Source organism: Centroberyx gerrardi, chromosome 9 (assembly GCF_048128805.1).
Source record: "Centroberyx gerrardi isolate f3 chromosome 9, fCenGer3.hap1.cur.20231027, whole genome shotgun sequence".
NCBI classification, from domain to species: Eukaryota; Metazoa; Chordata; class Actinopteri; order Beryciformes; family Berycidae; genus Centroberyx; species Centroberyx gerrardi.
The window spans coordinates 18546048-18563224 of record NC_136005.1 but is presented as its reverse complement, the minus strand read 5'-3'; the positions used below and the strand labels follow the sequence as shown (position 1 = coordinate 18563224).

Here is a 17177-nt window from a genome sequence, read left to right as displayed (position 1 = left end):
GCAGTGCTTTGGTGGAGGCTACGGGAAAGTTGACTGCCATGACCTCTTATTTCACACTGACCTCTTCGCGGCGTTTCTAGTAATCAAACATAAATCTCATCACCATCCCACCTACTGAGAGTCAACAACCTCCAGTGGGGGCTTTACTGTGTACATTGTCAATAGCATTTCAATATCAGGATCTTTTTTATTTTTCTATCCAGGGTATGTGCCTCTAGGTCATCATTAACAACATGAAAACTAAGTATGGCAGTGAGAATGGAAGGCTATCACTGGATGCTAATAGAGGAAGTATAATTAGTGGTTTCTCTCAGTTGAGCTAATTGCTTTACTCTGCCTTCAGACCTCAAGAATATTAATGTGTATTAGTACATTAAACCCTACGCAAGCGCGGCCATATCTTAGGGTATAATTTGTTGAATCAATCAACAATGTATTTGTTTAATCAGAGTCGAAGAGGACATCTATAGTAGGTCCCGCTTTTAAATTAACCTCTATGAACTCGGCTTCAAATGAGTAACAACACCCATTCAATGATGCCAGTGTATCACTGTTAAGTCGATTTGGCTGCAAAAGCAAGTGTGTCAGTCTGTGTTACACTGCATTACGTGTCAGAGGCAAAATCTCTATAATACTAGCTCATTGTACTGGTTCATTCCAGCGACACTATCTCTAGGCCTTTATTTGCTTTGTGCATTAAAGGCCATCAGCTTTTTATTAGATACTTTTTAAACACAAGCACCCCCCACCCCACCCCCCTCTCTCTCTCTTATTACTGTCTCTCTCTTTGTTCTCTCTTCTCTCTCTCTTTCCCTCTCTCTGAGTTTATAGTTGCCTCCATTATACCTCCTCATAAATTGAGTCTGTGCAGTCCCTCCTTGGTCGCATGCCATATAAAGCTCTTTCAGATGTTGTGGCTTTCACTGACAGATTCTGAAGTGGTTTACAGTAAATTTGCATACTGTACATATCATGTTTTGTCCAATATCTAACTGGTTCTTCCTCCATTTTGGCCCATTCTGGCCACCTGCATGCATCAGGCTGAAAATTAGCAATTATGCTCCGCTAATTTGTGCTTGAAAAATACATGCTGTTGTGCAGCTCTCCTTTTCTACTTTCTACTTAAAGTAAAATGTAACTGTTTTACTTTCTGCATCATTATACAGTACCTGATCAATAAGGCATTCTGATTTCTCAAAAGAAAGACCCATTAAACAGAGTTGTTAGTAATGCCCCACCCCCAGGACTCAAGACAAGTTAGGCTTTATTTAGTCTTATCAGCATATTATGATGGTATTCACACTTGCATTACTGGAATGAATGGCAGTAATTTCATCATCATGCAATGAATATGTCCCACAAGCTCTTGAGAAAAAAGTGTATATTGTGCTGATGTGCTACTTATCTATAACCAATTCATTTTGTAACCAAGTTAAAAAAAAATGTCTCCACATTTAGCAGTGACATTATTGCCCAGTGAAACTCGGATGCACGGTCTCCGTTTAAGGCTGCACCTCGTCCTGATCTGGTTCAATCTGGTGTGATAAGATTTAAGATGAAATTAAAAGGGTTTGCTATCTGTTTCATCCACACTGGGAAATGATAATGTGCAGCATAATAAATAAAAGATTGAAAGCCTCAGCTCCCAAAATGATGTACACTTACCATGGTGGTTAACTTATCCAGATGAGCTATATCATGGTGGGGGAATGTGGGGCGGTCCAACTGAGGTAGAGGTATCCTTCCAGATGGATTTAAGGAGATAGAGCTACTCAGCTATCACCAGGCTGCCTTCTAGCAGTGCCAGAACTTCTGGGACCAGAGACGTGTGACTCACTTACAGTCATAGTTCCACCTCAATTAACAGTCAGCAGAGCGCATTGAAGCCATCTCTTGTTTGTGTTGATCCATGCAGGAAACTGAAATGTGCAATTGTTAATGCTGTCTAGAAAGATGACATGGAAAAGGCTGTTGGGCACTGTTGTGTCACTAAGGAAAGGGGCAGTGACCTGTACATGGACTTTGAGATTATGTGTACATTGTTTAACCGTGGATTCAATGAGCCACTGTGGATGCCATACAGCCTTTAGATAGTGTTTTTGGGATCGTCTGGATCACATTGACTAAGCCTAACTAGCCGTACAAGGCTGTGGTTCTACTGTATGTTAAGATCCCTCACAATGTTACATGCATCCATTTAGTGACTTTTTTCTTTTCTTTTTTTTTTTTTCCTTTCCCTGCTTGGGTGCAAGGTAGAGCCAGAGAGGATCACCAAGAGCAGTGCCTCTGTCCATTAACGCCCACATTCTGTTTTATATTCTTTTGTAAATGTACGAGTTTGTTTCAGTTCATGCTTAAAGTTGATTGACCCTTCCAGTAGAGTATGGTTGATATTTATTGTTTTTTCGTGCTTTGAAAGGTCTAATCCTGAGGCCAAAATTTTAACAGAGATGACCCTGCTACAGAATTTCATTGGTGACTTCTCTTTTTTTGTTAAATTGATCGACCCACACTGATCGGTAGAAGAAATAAAAACATGTGACAGCTTAATATTTTGAAACAGCACAGAAATCCATGATTGCTAAAAGGACCCAGCATTCAGTCACATAGGTGTATTTTATTTATTTATTTTCAAATAGTTTTACTGCAAATCCACTTCATCACAGCTGCCTTTTCTTCTCATATGTCCCTACAGCATAAGAGTTTGTGTTTACATTACTGGCAGTACCAGAGTACCAGAGAGAAAGGAAACACGCGACTATCACTTCTCTGTCAGCAGAGAAGCCATAGTGTCAGACATGTTGGTCTGCTTGTTTATATTTTTACTTGGCGTCAAGCGGCTTGTGTTTGTGTAATAAGTTATCAAGCCCATACAAAGCAGATGGGCAATATTGAAGTCTACTGACACAGTTTAGCTGAAGCTGAGTGCTTGCAACGCTGCTGAGATGGATCCTTCCACACGAGTGCCCCGAGGAGGCCTCACTTCACACTGTGCCAGTCAAGCCATGCCGTGACACTCCCATCTCTCAACAGGCAGAGCATCGAGGCTGGCACTCGCTGTCACAACATGGCAGAATGATAGGCCCTTGCTGCCTGCTCCCAAGTCTCCCACTGATCATGGCGTCTGTTGAATGATTGGGGAGAATGCAAACTCTAGACCACCCCGGCACTGTGTTAGCTCCCTGAGAGTGTGATAGGGCTGGTGACCTTTCTGCTGCTCCCCTCATGAGGCTGAAACTCTGGTGGCTTCTCAAGGGGCTGCCTCACCATGTCAGCTCTTCCTCCCCTTCAGGAACCCGTCATCATGACTCTTACACCCGAAGTCTGCATGCCTGCATGCTCATGAGGGGTGCAGAACTGAATTTAGTGTGCATGAATTTACATATAGTAACAATGCACATATTTTATACCAGGTCTAACCATGTGCCAAACTGTGTTGAAATGTGAGATGCTAGGAAATCCATCCTTAACCATGAGTTCTTGATAGCCAATGAATTACTGTACATTGTTTTCGCATGTTTCTATAATGTGTCCAAATAATTCCTTTGCGGGATGGGTCCTGCTTGCATGACTGGACACAGAACTAAATAAATTCAAAAAGTTCTAATTCATACATCAACTAGCTGCAACAATTTAGAGGGAGGCAAGGCAGTGCAGCATGCACTACATCAATGCTTCAGCTCATTGCACTAAACATAAGCACACAGCAGGTAGCGAAATGAAAAAGCATGCCAAAATCATTTAGCATCATTGTTTTAAGCAGTGATCACCTATATTAGTTAAAAGGTCTGCCGTCTCTGGTTTGCCAGTGCTTTCATGCTGTGCGTGACATGCCTCGTGTGTGAGATCCTACTGTAAGCAGATACAGTTCAGAACGCCCTTATCCTCTGTTCCAACCATCGGTACCAGTCTGTAAGAACAGCAGCAACAGCTGTTAAATAGATGGAGGTGCCAGAGCACATCATGTAAGCTACAGTATAGGTGAGGACGAATGAAGGAATTGGTGTATGCAGTGTTGCATTTTTTTGTCTTCCAATATATGTTGGAGAAACTTGTAAGCATAGCGGGAATAATGGATGGAGCCAAATCCAGGGACCTTCTTGAGGAGAACCTGCTTCAGAGTGCCAAAGACTGTAGATTTGGGTGACAGTCTATGTTCCAACAGGACAGTGACACTAAGCTCACAGCCAAATCCACAATTCTTGGTTTCACAGCAAGACCGTTAAAATCCTTGAGGGTCCCAGCCAAAGCCCAGCCTTGAATCCTATTAATGATCTATGGAATGACTTGGAGATAGTGGTTGACAGATGCTTCTCATCCAACTGTAAGGAAGAATGGGAGAAATTCCCCAAATCCAGATCTGCCAAACTGATACAGATGTATCCAAGAAAACTCAGAGTTGTAATTGCTCTACAAAGTACTGACTCAGAGGGTCAAATCCTTATTTAGATGAGATATTTCTGTATTTCATTTTCAATAGATTTGCAAACATTTTTAAAAACATGTTTTCACTTTGCCATTGTAGTACATTTTGTGTAGATTGTTGCCAAATACTCTCAATTGAATCCAATATGAATTCACGCTGCAACACAACAAAATGCTGAAAAAGTTAAGGGTTGTATACTTTCTGAAGGCACTGCATGTATATTCAATATCATCCAGATGCTGGGCAGTCTGACTAACAATGTAGACCATCCTGTTGGTCCTAATGCCCATTTTCTCATGTTACAGTACCAGTGGAGCCCTAAATCTTTCTGTTTGCATCTATATTATTATTTTTTCAATCATCATCTGCATTCCTGTGAATATGCAGCTGGCAGAAGGTGCTAATACTTAATACTCTACGTTTCCACTCTTAACACTCATTGCTACAACCAACAACACAACATCAAGAGGACTCTTTGATATGGCCCTTGAGGGTAGTTGCACAGGTCATTTGTAGGCCATGTTTACCTGGTTTGAAGTGGCGTTGTTCAGCCGTATAAAGCTCTGTAAACATTTTAATGGTACAGTCATAAACGTACGTGTCTGGCTGGTTATATTCGTTTGATGTCTCAGGTGTCAGAGGATCCTACTCTATTTGTTTCAAGGAGATGTATGCATGTAAAAAGCAGCCAAATATGTTGGAGTTTTTTCCAGTGCATCTATTTTTTTTATATTTTAAACATTTTGTTCATAGAGGAGTTGATGTAGTAAGAGGAATCTTATTTTTAATCTGAATTTAATTGGTTAAAAAGGTGTTGTCAGGTTGAATGAACCCTAACTGCCCCTTGAATTGGTTGAGTTGCGGATTATAAATAAATATTATATATATATATATATATATATATATATACAGAGAGAGGGAGAGAGAGAGAGAGAGAAAGAGAGAGAAATATTTATCAATTATTTAATTAATTAATTTAATTTAATAAATATGGATTCATGTTTATTAAATATGTATTCAAATTATATAATCTATACTGTATCTTCTGTACTCATCTAATCTTTGTCATTGACAGCGTTCCACAATAGCTGAATGACATTTATGATGGATACGTTTCTTTATACATGGTAAGAGCAGTGAACATTTAGATGGTTAGAAATGTTATTATTACACTTACAGAAGTCATTGTGAAGTTGCCAAGACGTTCTGTACACAGTCTCTCTCTCTCTCTCTCTCTCTCTCTATCTCTCTCTCTCTCTCTCTCTCTCTCTCTCTCTCTCTCTCTCTCTCTCTCTCTCTCTCTCTCTCTCTGTAAAACTTATGGGAAACATCATATGAGTTCACAAAATCAGCTTTGTATTGTCATTACAGCTGCTCCAGGCTGTGCATCAGGATTAAAATTTTGTTTGTCTGGTTTCCAGTTTTGGGACAGAATGGTTAAAGGTGGTTGTGAAATCTTAAATTGAGCGGTATTGCCCTTCAGATAAGCTAGAGATAAGAATAGGTTACTGTATAAGGAGAGGAATGCTCTTCTCCAATTTCAGCTGCAGCAGCACTAACTGAGACAATTTCCATTAAGCTTTTCTTAAGGTGTGGAACAATCTTTAATCAATATGGTACACAGGTGATCAGTAGATGTCTAGTGGCACTCAACATTTTAGTCATCAATGCTTGTTTGTCTTATGGCTGATAATGAAATTTGAAAGAGGTCATAGTGAAATGCAAATGGCTAATTGCAGTTAGTGGCAGTTATCACAAAGTTAAACAAAACAAATTTACCATCTGCAAATTTCAAAGCCAGAGTGGGAGTTTACATTTTCTGCTTTTCTCCTATAATGACAGCAAACACAGAAAAGATGGCAGTAGTCATTGCCAGCCTCTACACATCCTCTACCCATGTCACAGGACTGGTATGCTAGCCAGCCTCGTTGATTCCTGATAAAAGGTCATGGCCATAGGCAGCTATTTTTTGCAATGGATATTTTACTCTTTAGGGCACTGTCTACATGACTGTGTGACCATGTGTTTATGCAGCCTATCTCCAAGGGGTTAAGAGAATTGCATCAAGATGACACTCCAACCCGGTAATTATAGGGCTTTGTGGTGTTTAACTTTTTCTCTCTGTTTGTTTTGTATGTTGCTGTTCTCCCTGATTGCTGTGTTGCTGCATGGAGCAGAGATGTTGCCACAGTGCCAGTGGCGTCCGTTGACCTTAAGGTCAATCTGGCAGCAGGTTCTGAGTTTTGACAGGGGCAGCCAACTGTGGAGAGAGGAGCATGCCCGTAGGCAGTCAATGTGTTCCGTCAATGTTCGTTAGTCTAATAAACCGCATAGTATCACCCCTTTGTCTTTTATTAACAGGGTGAACCAATGACAAATTTTGTTTGAGCCAGGAAGCTGTGACTGTCAATGTAACCTGCCTCTTTACATCATGAAGCTAGCCCTCCTAGTAACAATGCTAAAAGGCTTACCATCAACTGCTGTCATTGCACATTATCCCTCTTCCCTATAACGTGTGCAAGCATACACACACACATGCACACACACACACACACACACAGAGCCTCTGACAGAAGAGTTACAATTGCCCATCTCTGCGACTGATGACATTGACGTAAGCGAAGGACATTTACAACTGAATATGACCTCCTGGAGCAGGAGGGGGTCATGATCGCACAGAAACCCAAGTGCAGGGTTGCGTCAGGGTGTGTGGCAGGATTGGCCTGTAGTACCACAGGAGGAGAATTAAAGAATCAGTTTCTGCTGTGTGATAGCTGCAAAATACACATTTCCCTCCGTTATAAAGATAGCCTGCAGAAGCGCCACTATTGGTGACTCTCAGGGACTTTTATTTTTTTCACACAGTAGCCCAGAAAATGATTTTTTAGTTGCATCAGTGAGTAATGCGCCCTACTTTGTATGATGTTATTACATCATACTAGCAATATTACATACTTTTCTTCTGAAACCCAGTTTTCAGGGGATTACATAACTCTGAATGTTGAAGCATGGACTGGATGTTCAACTCCGTCGTCTTGGGGGTGTCTTGGTGGTACCAGTGGGTACGCATACCAAGTACGTGCGACTGCATGGGTACGCTACCTGGCTCATGCTGCACTCTCACATCTCTCCCTGCATTTTAAGATGTCTGTAGTCACTGTATACTGTGTCACTGATGGATTACTTGGATAGGATGGAGTACCCGCTCTCTAGAGACAAACAGCAAGAAGACCTTTTACATTCATACTCTTTTGAGACTTGAAAAACAAAAACGTTCCTTGAATATTTCATCTTCAGAGAATCCATAACGGCTTTGTCGAGCAAAGAGTAGAGTAAAAAGTAAAGTATGTTAAAGCAGTGTGTGACCTTTCGACACACCAAGTAACACAGTAGTAGGACTGCCGCTCTTGCACATATTCAGTCATGATGATTGCATTACACTGTCGTTGGCAGTTGTACATTGATAGGTTTTTAAATTCCAATAGAGTTCATTGCACATCTTTATTTTCACAAGCACTATCTATTAATTTGTGTTGTTTCTTTGTCCATTTATTTGAAATATCTATCTATATAACATCTATATCAGTATTTCCCTTTCAGGCTGTATTTGTGAACATTCTACCAATGGGACCAATTCTTCCAATGTTAGAAGCCATACAACCAATATTGTAATCTGTGATAATCAAGAGAAACAACATGGAGAACTGGAAACTGATATTGTGGAACTGTTGAATTTTAATTTGAGCTGTTACACCTACATGCGTTGTATCCCATAGTAGTGCTAGCAATTCCAAACCAAAAAGTCCCCATATCCTTAGATAATGTTACGGTGTCCTTGGTCATTTACAGTCTGGCTCTCATGTGTATAGTTTTTGGTATACTTTGCACATACTCCAAACAAAATATATACATAATATGTGACATTTTATCTGGTAGTGTTTGCTCTTATTCTATATTGGGGAAAATCATAAAAATGGGGCCAGTCAGTGGATTACAGTCAGGCTCATTACCTATGTCACACACATCAACTCCTGTCTCTCCCATCCTTCCAGAAAAGTAGACATGCCAAAAAAGATAGCTGTAGATGGGAGAGCTATTCTTGCAGATGTGCATGGGTATTTCACAAATAAAGTGGAATACCACTGGGAATCGTCCTGTAGATATTGTTATGAGGGATTGTTTAGACAAAAGCCTCCTGCCTGTCCTTATATCCAGGAGGATTTACAGTTGACACTTAAAACCTTTTTACAAGCAAACAGTAAAACAGTCTGTATTTACTGGCTAAAGTGAACTATGAGTACAGTATCATTAATTCTGCAGCAAATCATAGCCAATACTTTAATTATGACATTACTGCATGCATTATTATTATTATTGGTGGTAGTAGTAGTAGTAGTAGTAGTAGTGTGTTTTTCATTATAAAGAATGCATATTAATTTAGTTCTTTTATTCTTATTATTTCAATATAATGCCTTACAGGCTAAAACCCTGTCCAAGGACGTGCTCCATGGAGTACTTAAACATTATAGAACTACATGCAGAAAGCACAGAAAGGGGATTTGATACTATTACCATTATTATTATTAGTAGTAGTAGTAGTTGTTCAGGACAAAAGAGATCCAGGGCATCCATTAAACATTTAATGTAATTTGTATGAAACATTTTTGAGATATTCATTTGCTAAAGACTTTGCATGACTGGGGTTGTAATGCAACTGTCACTTGAAGGAGCAAAAAAAGAAACAGATCTTTGTGAGATACAGCAGGCAAAAAGTTCTGGATATGTGTATAACACACTTTATCTGCAAAAGAAAGATAGTTCAAAACAGCTGGAGGTCTTGCTGCATTTCAGAGAGACATTGTTTAATCATATTTAATGTGCCTTATCTGGAACTATTTTTAAGTAGAGAACTGATACCCTCAATTGCATGACTGTACTGAGGCTAAGGGATTGTGTTTAATGTGTTTAATGTGCCTATTGTGCCTGATTCTGCGTTGCTTTAGTGACAAGGAGACTCAGAGTGGAGGGAAGATTAGAGGATCTTTTAGTGTTGATTGGGGATTTTTCCATGGTCATAACTGCTGAGATGGACAGATACTGCAGACAGTAATGCCAACAGTCACGAGCATCAGCTTTGTATGAATAAGAGCAGGAAGAAGTGTGGAGAAAATATCCAAGGTCTTAGATGAGTACAAATCTGAAAAGATGCAGAACTTCTCCCTCTTTAGGGGTTTTCCCCAAGCTTGTGCAAAAAAAAAAAATCCCTCACCCTCGTGGTTTGAAATGCAAAGTTAACAGTTTTACTCAGCCCCCCAAGGTCTGTATAGTCTCTCCTAATCTTTTTTAATGTGTCAAAAGGCTTTCTTGAGAGTCTCTGTGAAATTTCACACTTAAGTTGTTTGCAAAGTCGGTCTGAATTAGAGTGTAGGGTGAGGGTTAACTTTTTTGAAGGGGTTAGGGAAAACTTTTTTGAAACTGTATGTGTTGCGTTTGTATTTTGAGTGTGTGTGGAAGGGGGGCATAGGGACAGTGTATTGTATTGAGACTGATGCTGTATGCATAGCCTAGGTCAGACCTCAAAATTTCCAATCGTGCCCAACGTGGGCAGTTCAGACTACACGACTGGTCTTGAGTAAATCCTTGCCTTGCCGTCAAAAAGGTGTGTACACCGGAAGATGAGGCAAAGATCGGGCGGCACACACATGAAGATAAGGGATCACACGCTTCCCGATTCTCTCAGCATCTATTTTCAAAATGATTACAAAGTGCAGCGATGGGATTGTGAAAAATGTTTGCCACATTACTAATGATTTTCTTTACCACACTTCTAATCAATTAAATTCTATAAAGGTTATTCGTCAGTCTAATATCAGACCTTACTTCATGGTTTTTAAATGCGTTCCATATTTTCTTATGTGGAGAGAATGTCACACCAAATTTCATTCAAAAATCGGACAATTTAACGTTGCCTTGCTTATAGGCAAACACACACACCTTGTAGAACATGACTTAAGACATTTATCGCAAAAACAATTATTTCAATAAACACATTCTGTTCTCCCACCAAGCAGCAATTTATTTCAATAAAATATTCCAGCTTTTAGAATTGGTTCACACTGCTTGCTACTGCCTGTGTATTTTGGTGGAGGAAATAACTTATTATCAATGAGCGCTGTTTGGTCTATTGGATGCTGAAATGAAGAGTCTAATGATTTGTAAAAGGTCTAAAGTCTATGAGGTATGTAAGTTGTTTGTATGTAAATTAAGCAACCATATTGTTGAATGGAGATTGGCGTGACGTTCTCTTCATATCGTTTAAAGATTTGAAATAATGGTCCAGTTGGGTTTACAATCAGCGTAAAATTCATCTAGTGTGACCTAGCCTCAAGTTTCTGACGAGGGGTTTACATTTCTCCATAGCTCCATTCACTCAGGTTCATCCCTTCTAAATATCAGGTTTATGTGCGTTAAAAGGGCCAACAACACAAATGAGGGGAAAAATCGGCCATCTGCCATCCTCACAAGGGAGGAAGCCACAGTTGCCAGTTGCACAGTTTACCAACATTATACAGAGATTCTACAAAACATCAATTGTTAAAACTGGCTTGGATATTAACTCCCTGTGCAGTTAAATTGAACTGACTGTGTTTTCCCTTTATGAACACACACACAATCAAGATACACATGGGTAGGTCAGACGAATGAATGACTAAAGATTCCCTAAAAAAATCCTTTGTACTGTACAGCTTTTAGGGGGATATTTTGGTTTACAGTAGCTTGTAACACTGAGCAGTTCCTCTGTGTTCGCTCTGTTTAATGAACAGTATACATATGCTGCTCGTGTCTTGCCCTCAAAGATGTACACATAATGCTAGCTCACTCCACAGCCGTGCCACATATGCACTGCTGTGTGAGCCAGTGAATGTAAGGGTGATGAGATGAATATGTTGATTCTTTCTTTAATTGTTTTCAGGTGCTGCTGCAGGCTCTTATTTCTGCTTTCTAAATTAGAGCCTAAGCATTCCTTCCATGCCACATTGATCATTTAAAATTTTGACGTCTTCATATCCTGAATTCATTACTATAATTCATATAGTTCCTTCCTATAATTGGTGTCATATGTTTTCTGCATATCAGTTCTGAGCATAACCAGGCTGTAGTATCACAGGCCCAGCAGAAGATCTTTTTATATGTTGGCAAAGTCTTGAAATCACTGTTAATGTTTGTGAATGCTGATTTAGGAAATTTCAGATTTAGGCCAATATCAAAGTATTGTGTGTGAACATCCTCATGTTTACTGAGCCTTGCACTTTTTTATTCCCCACATGTTCTGATGTCACTAAGAGACTGTAGGATTTTCATCGGTCCTTGTTGAACTGTGTATGTCTGATGTGCCTATGATAGTAAGATTTCCAGCTTTGGAGCCCGAGAGTTGCTGTTCTGTAGGAGAAAAAATGTATTTCATGGTTAACTTGTGTGCATGACTTGCTATTGTGTGCACATGATATATAAAGTGTGTGCTCAAGTTGCATAAACAAGAAGTAGTATGCAAGTAGATATACAAACATGTACACATAATAGATTAATAAATAGAGCCAGAGCAACCTTGCCAACCACTTTTCTGAGATATGGTGATGGAGCATTACAGGTACTTTATGAAGTAGAACATCTATTAAGTCTGCATATTGACAATGGTATTGCCTATCAGCTTCCAATATCCTTGTCAATTGTTTTTTACTAACAATTTGCCTTGCATCACAAGCGTTGTCAGTAGGCAATGCCAATAACTCAGTTATTTACCCAGTAACGCTTGATTAAGGAGATCTACTGTATCAAAGGCCTGATTCAACAAAATATATCTTAGCAAAATATTTGAGTAATTAAACTAAATAAATCAGTGCAATCAAGGAAAATCAATTAAATATGGCAAGTGCCACAAAACAATCACAAACGTCTCAAACTTGTTACAACCCCATCAAATCTTCTCACCTAATATGCACAATCTGTTATTAAAATACTTTATTTATAATGAAGACTGACCCATGTAGCTACTCAAGCGCACTTGATTATCACACATCCACACACTTTTTATTAAAGCTGCACCAGGCAAGATTTTAATGTAAAATACACCCATCTTATCAGCTCAAATTGCAACGTGGGGCTGCAACAGAGGAGAGTGTCCCATCCCCCCTAACTGAGACACCATTTACCCTACTTGGCCAAATTAAAATCTGGTGTCACTGGCATTTAAACAGTTACCTCTTGCTGCCATTTGGGGCCACCGCCATGCGAAGTTTCCGAGTGCAGCTTTAAACTTATTCACTTATTCACTTATTCATTTCAGTTGCATTGCAATAAGACATTATCATTACGTGTTGTTCTCTATGCAAATGACTTGCAACATCTTTCCACTCCAAACCCTTTGTCGTCTTAAAAAGCAGCGTTACTAAAAGATTAGATGTGTTGTCTGTATCCATAACTGGCATTGAAAAACACTTACACTTGTCACATTATTTGCCAAGAAGCTTGCAGCTGGCAAGCATGGGAATAGCACTAAGATAGTTTTCACTTGTTTTATTTATTTATTTATTTATTTATTTTAAGGAGAGAGGGCAGTCCAATATGTTTATTTATATTGTTGGAAAGTAGAGAGGGAGGCACAGGAGAGAAAGTTCTGGCAGGATTTGAACCCAGGTCAGCGGGGGCGCATGTGGCTCACGACAGAGTAGACTTAATTCCACTTAATTCCAGTGTTATTCACACCGATAAGTATTTACTTAACTGATAAAGTTACACAGTTTCTAAAAATGTACTATTTAGCTGATGCTGTGGTAATGATAGTGTGATTATTGATCCCCACACAGTAGGGCAGGTCTGAGCGCAGGTTCAGCTACAGTGCAGCGATCCTGGAGCTGGTCGGGATTCAGGTGCTTGGTCTTCCAGTTGAAGGATGGTCTGTGTATCCACTAGACCACCCTCCCACCCTAATTATCATTAAAAGATAGAAAATATGTGACCTTACCCTAACTTAGACAAACTATAAAGATAATTTGGATGACGTGAAAATCATTTCCACTGCAGATTGTATCCTTTGGTTTAGTTTCATCACTTAAGAAAGGGCTGAAGCCATTCTCTTAATGTAATTGGTGGAAAATGTACCATGACAATGTAATTATTTTGAGGGGCCTATTTGCATTTCCAGTGCTCTGCTAAGTAAATGTTACTGTAGGTTTTAAGGCCTTAAAGATAAATTAATAATCTAGAGTATTTAAAAACCATGAAACATTTAAATTGAGTAATTTCACTTCCTAAAGGGCATAGTTGAGATTTTTCCGTACATATGCAGACAGGCACACTTTTTTTTTTAATAAACATCAGCACTAATCACTGAGACAGAAATCAGAGTTAGAGCATAAAATATTTCTGGAGCTTTTTATGGTTCCTTAGGGGCTCCCCTCTGACTTAGATTAGATGGGATTTAGACAAATTTGATGTATGCACCTCTTCTACCAACACTTGGGATTCTATTTATCTAAATACGTTATGATCACTGACTATTACAACATTAGTGTTTTCATTTTTTAATTCCACTCAAGCAAGGAAGTACATGGAAGTGTGGCAGCGCTGCAAAACATTGCCGTTTGTGTCATTTCTATGCAGCATGCTTTGATCATCTGTTAAGGAAAATCGATTGGAATTATTGCTCTGCCCCAATTTAGAAGACATCTCATCAAACCAAGTTGCAAAGGGTCTAAAGACTACAAGTGTTCGTCTTTGTTCCCCTAGTGCTGCAAAATTAGTAATTGACTCTGATTTTTGGCTTCAGGCAATAACCTAATAAGACCAACCAAGGTTAATGATAGACCCTTTTTAGACTGGCTGAAAGTCTGACACCGATATGTAATGGTAGTGAAAAACAATTATTACTTACATCAGAGACACTCAGGGCAGAAGCCACTGACATGGTAGTAAAACATTGTTTTTCTTTGTGTTATCAGCTGCTTTAGTTTGCTGTAGTTTGGCCTATGCATCAAAGATAGCCGTTGGACATTAGATCAAAGTGCCACAGTTGTTTTGACGGTGAGAATCCCAGCAATGGGTTGTGTTGCCGCTCTACAGTCGTCTCTTCCCAGGAACACCAGCACCACAAATCTCAGTGATTTAACATCTCGCCTGTACAACCAGCTAGAGTCAGCACAAGTGTCATGTGCCATTGCCAATCTGCTGTCATGACGTCCTCTACCAAACAATTTATCCCTTCCCTTCCTGCTTTATTAGCCATAGCTTATGGTTGGCCGTGGTCGAGACAGTGCAGAGCCTCTGCTGTTGAGGTAGCCTTGTAATTGACTCTGAGGAGGCAGGCTGGATAATCATTTGAGTGTAAACCACACTATCAGTAAATAGCTCTTGAATACAAGATCAGATCCATTCACCAGGATTTCATTTATCAAGGTTCTCAGTTAATCCTGTTGCTGTAGAAATTCACAATGCTATTTTATGACTACCTATTCCCCCATTGAATGTTATGTAATTCATAATTAATGGGTTTTAAATTGTCGTTACTTGTAAATTTAATAGAGAATGAAACTACTAGCTCTGTCCTTGCATGCCCATAGGCATTATGTTTGTGGTTGTGGTGACTATGAACAGTAGGGAAAGGAAGCTGGTTTTTGTTGTTTTACACTAGAATGGTATTTTGTTGCTCTTTTTCAGAACTCTGCTGCCCCAGCAGTAACCAGCCCCAACGCTCCGGTGACTGGCTACAAGCGGATGGTCATTCCAACCCAGCCGCCTCTGACTGCCACCAAGAAGTCTATGCCCAAACCCCAGGCTCCTGGGGGAGTCTCCTCCATCCCCCCTTCCTCTGCCAGCCCAGTGGCCAAGCCTCAGTGCCAGATGGCTCCTCAGCCCGTCGCGGCCTCCTATGCGACAGCCTCCACTCCGAGCCAGCCCACCTTCAATGTCCAGGTGAGGTCCGCCCAGCCCGGCCCCCAGCACCAGGCCCCGGCCGGCCAGCATTTTGCCCAGCAGCCTATTCGCAGCGCTGCGCAGGTGCAGTATATGCCTGCCCAGCCCAAAGGTCCTGACTTTGCTTATGGACCGCCACAGCCAGGCTTTTCCCCAATGGGCCATGGTGTCTATCAAGACCAGCAGTATCCTGGAATGACCCACGGAGGAGGCCCAAGCGCCTGGAGACCTGAGCCTACCCCCACCCAAGGGTACCAGCCTTCAGGCCCCAAGAAGACCTACATCACAGATGCCCCACCCAGCTTGGCTCCCTACAGTCCTGGACCCATGGTTCCACCGAAGGTAAGAACAGTTTTCATGATATCATGTCCACAACAGATCAGTTGCCATCATTCTTAGTTGTTGTAACTATCATTTCAAACTAAGTAGTATCTTTAACTGATAGTGAATTACATTTTTTATCAAATAGACAAGGATTTTCCTTCCTGCTAATAGCCATCTCTCTATATGCATGAACGCTTGATATAGGGAACATTGAAACTGTGAATCTGGTGGTTCAGACGGCTAAGAGGCATTCCTTGTCAATCACTTTCTCTTTGTAGCATCTTTCCAGTCACTTTATATCATTTAATAAAGCAGAACTGCTATAAAAATAACTTAAAAACAAAGAAACTGTGTAGTCTGTGTGTGTGTGTGTGTGTTTGCTTGTGTGCACGTTTGTGCGCATGTATGTATGTGTGTGTTTGAATGGCTGTGTGTGTACAGTATGCGTAAGTTTGTGCTTTAACGGCTTCAGATGGCAATGCAATTGGGAGCTGCTTACCGTCTTTCATTAAAATGCTCAGAATAAACTGTTGTTTTAACCTTTATGAATTTTTAACAGATCTTTTCTTTGGGGGTTTACACCATCTGATTTCATTTGTCTCATAAAAGGCAGAGTCTGCATGCACCTGTATATCCACCCTCTATGTTATCTCTGTATCTACACATAACCTTAGCATCATGATGCAATTTATTTTTCATTTAATTTTTGGAAGGTGGAATGTAATAGTGTAAAGATGAAGAATGATTTTGAAGGTTTTCATGCTGTTGTTGCAAGGATGTGTGTATAGCTAAGCTGTGCTCAATACTAAACAACCTAAAAAGTAAAAAAAAAAAAATTAACACTGGGCTGGATCATCCTTCCATTCCTTGATCCTCTATGGACCAGCTTTCCTTGGTAGAACTCTCATTCTATACCCAAACTAGAAAATGTGCTCAGTAAAGCACAGACCTCCGCCATGTCTGACAACCACCTTTTGGTGATATGCCACGCCCACCACCATGCCCCCTTTTGGTCAATCGACATGAAAAGTTAATCAGTTCTTCCTTGGCCCATAAACAACCTTCATACCAAGTTTTGTGCAAATCTGTGCCCAACTTTTTGATATATCCTGCTAACAGACGGACGGACGGACAAACACACAGACACGGGTGAAAACATTACCTCCTTGGCAGAGGTAAAAACAGATGGAATTTTTATTCATCCACCCATCACCAGCAGGTAGCTTCAGTCCATCAAGGCAGCTGGAACTGCCTGTTATCGGCTACAGCCGACAACATCAAAATTAGGTGTTTGTTTTCATCAGAAAATTAATCTGGGAGATATTAACTATCAGCTAGTCTGATCATGATCAATAAATATGTGAAATAAGCATCTAAAGAGGCTCATCGGTCATCTAAAATTTGACAGAGAGAGGGAACTGCTAACAGTTTGAATGCACCTTGGTTGCACTCAGATGTA

The 17177-nt window shown here is 40.2% G+C and overlaps 1 protein-coding gene across 3 annotated transcripts in view; it reads left to right on the top strand.

The window, feature by feature from the left end:
• lpp (LIM domain containing preferred translocation partner in lipoma) overlaps positions 1-17177 on the top strand; it is a 136191-nt gene that overhangs the window by 70297 nt on the left and 48717 nt on the right. For all 3 annotated transcript variants that reach the window (XM_078285698.1, XM_071923447.2, XM_071923446.2), the window contains exon 7: positions 15140-15736. In XM_078285698.1, the coding sequence (XP_078141824.1) occupies positions 15140-15736 (597 nt within the window). The remainder of the gene's footprint in view (positions 1-15139; positions 15737-17177) is intronic.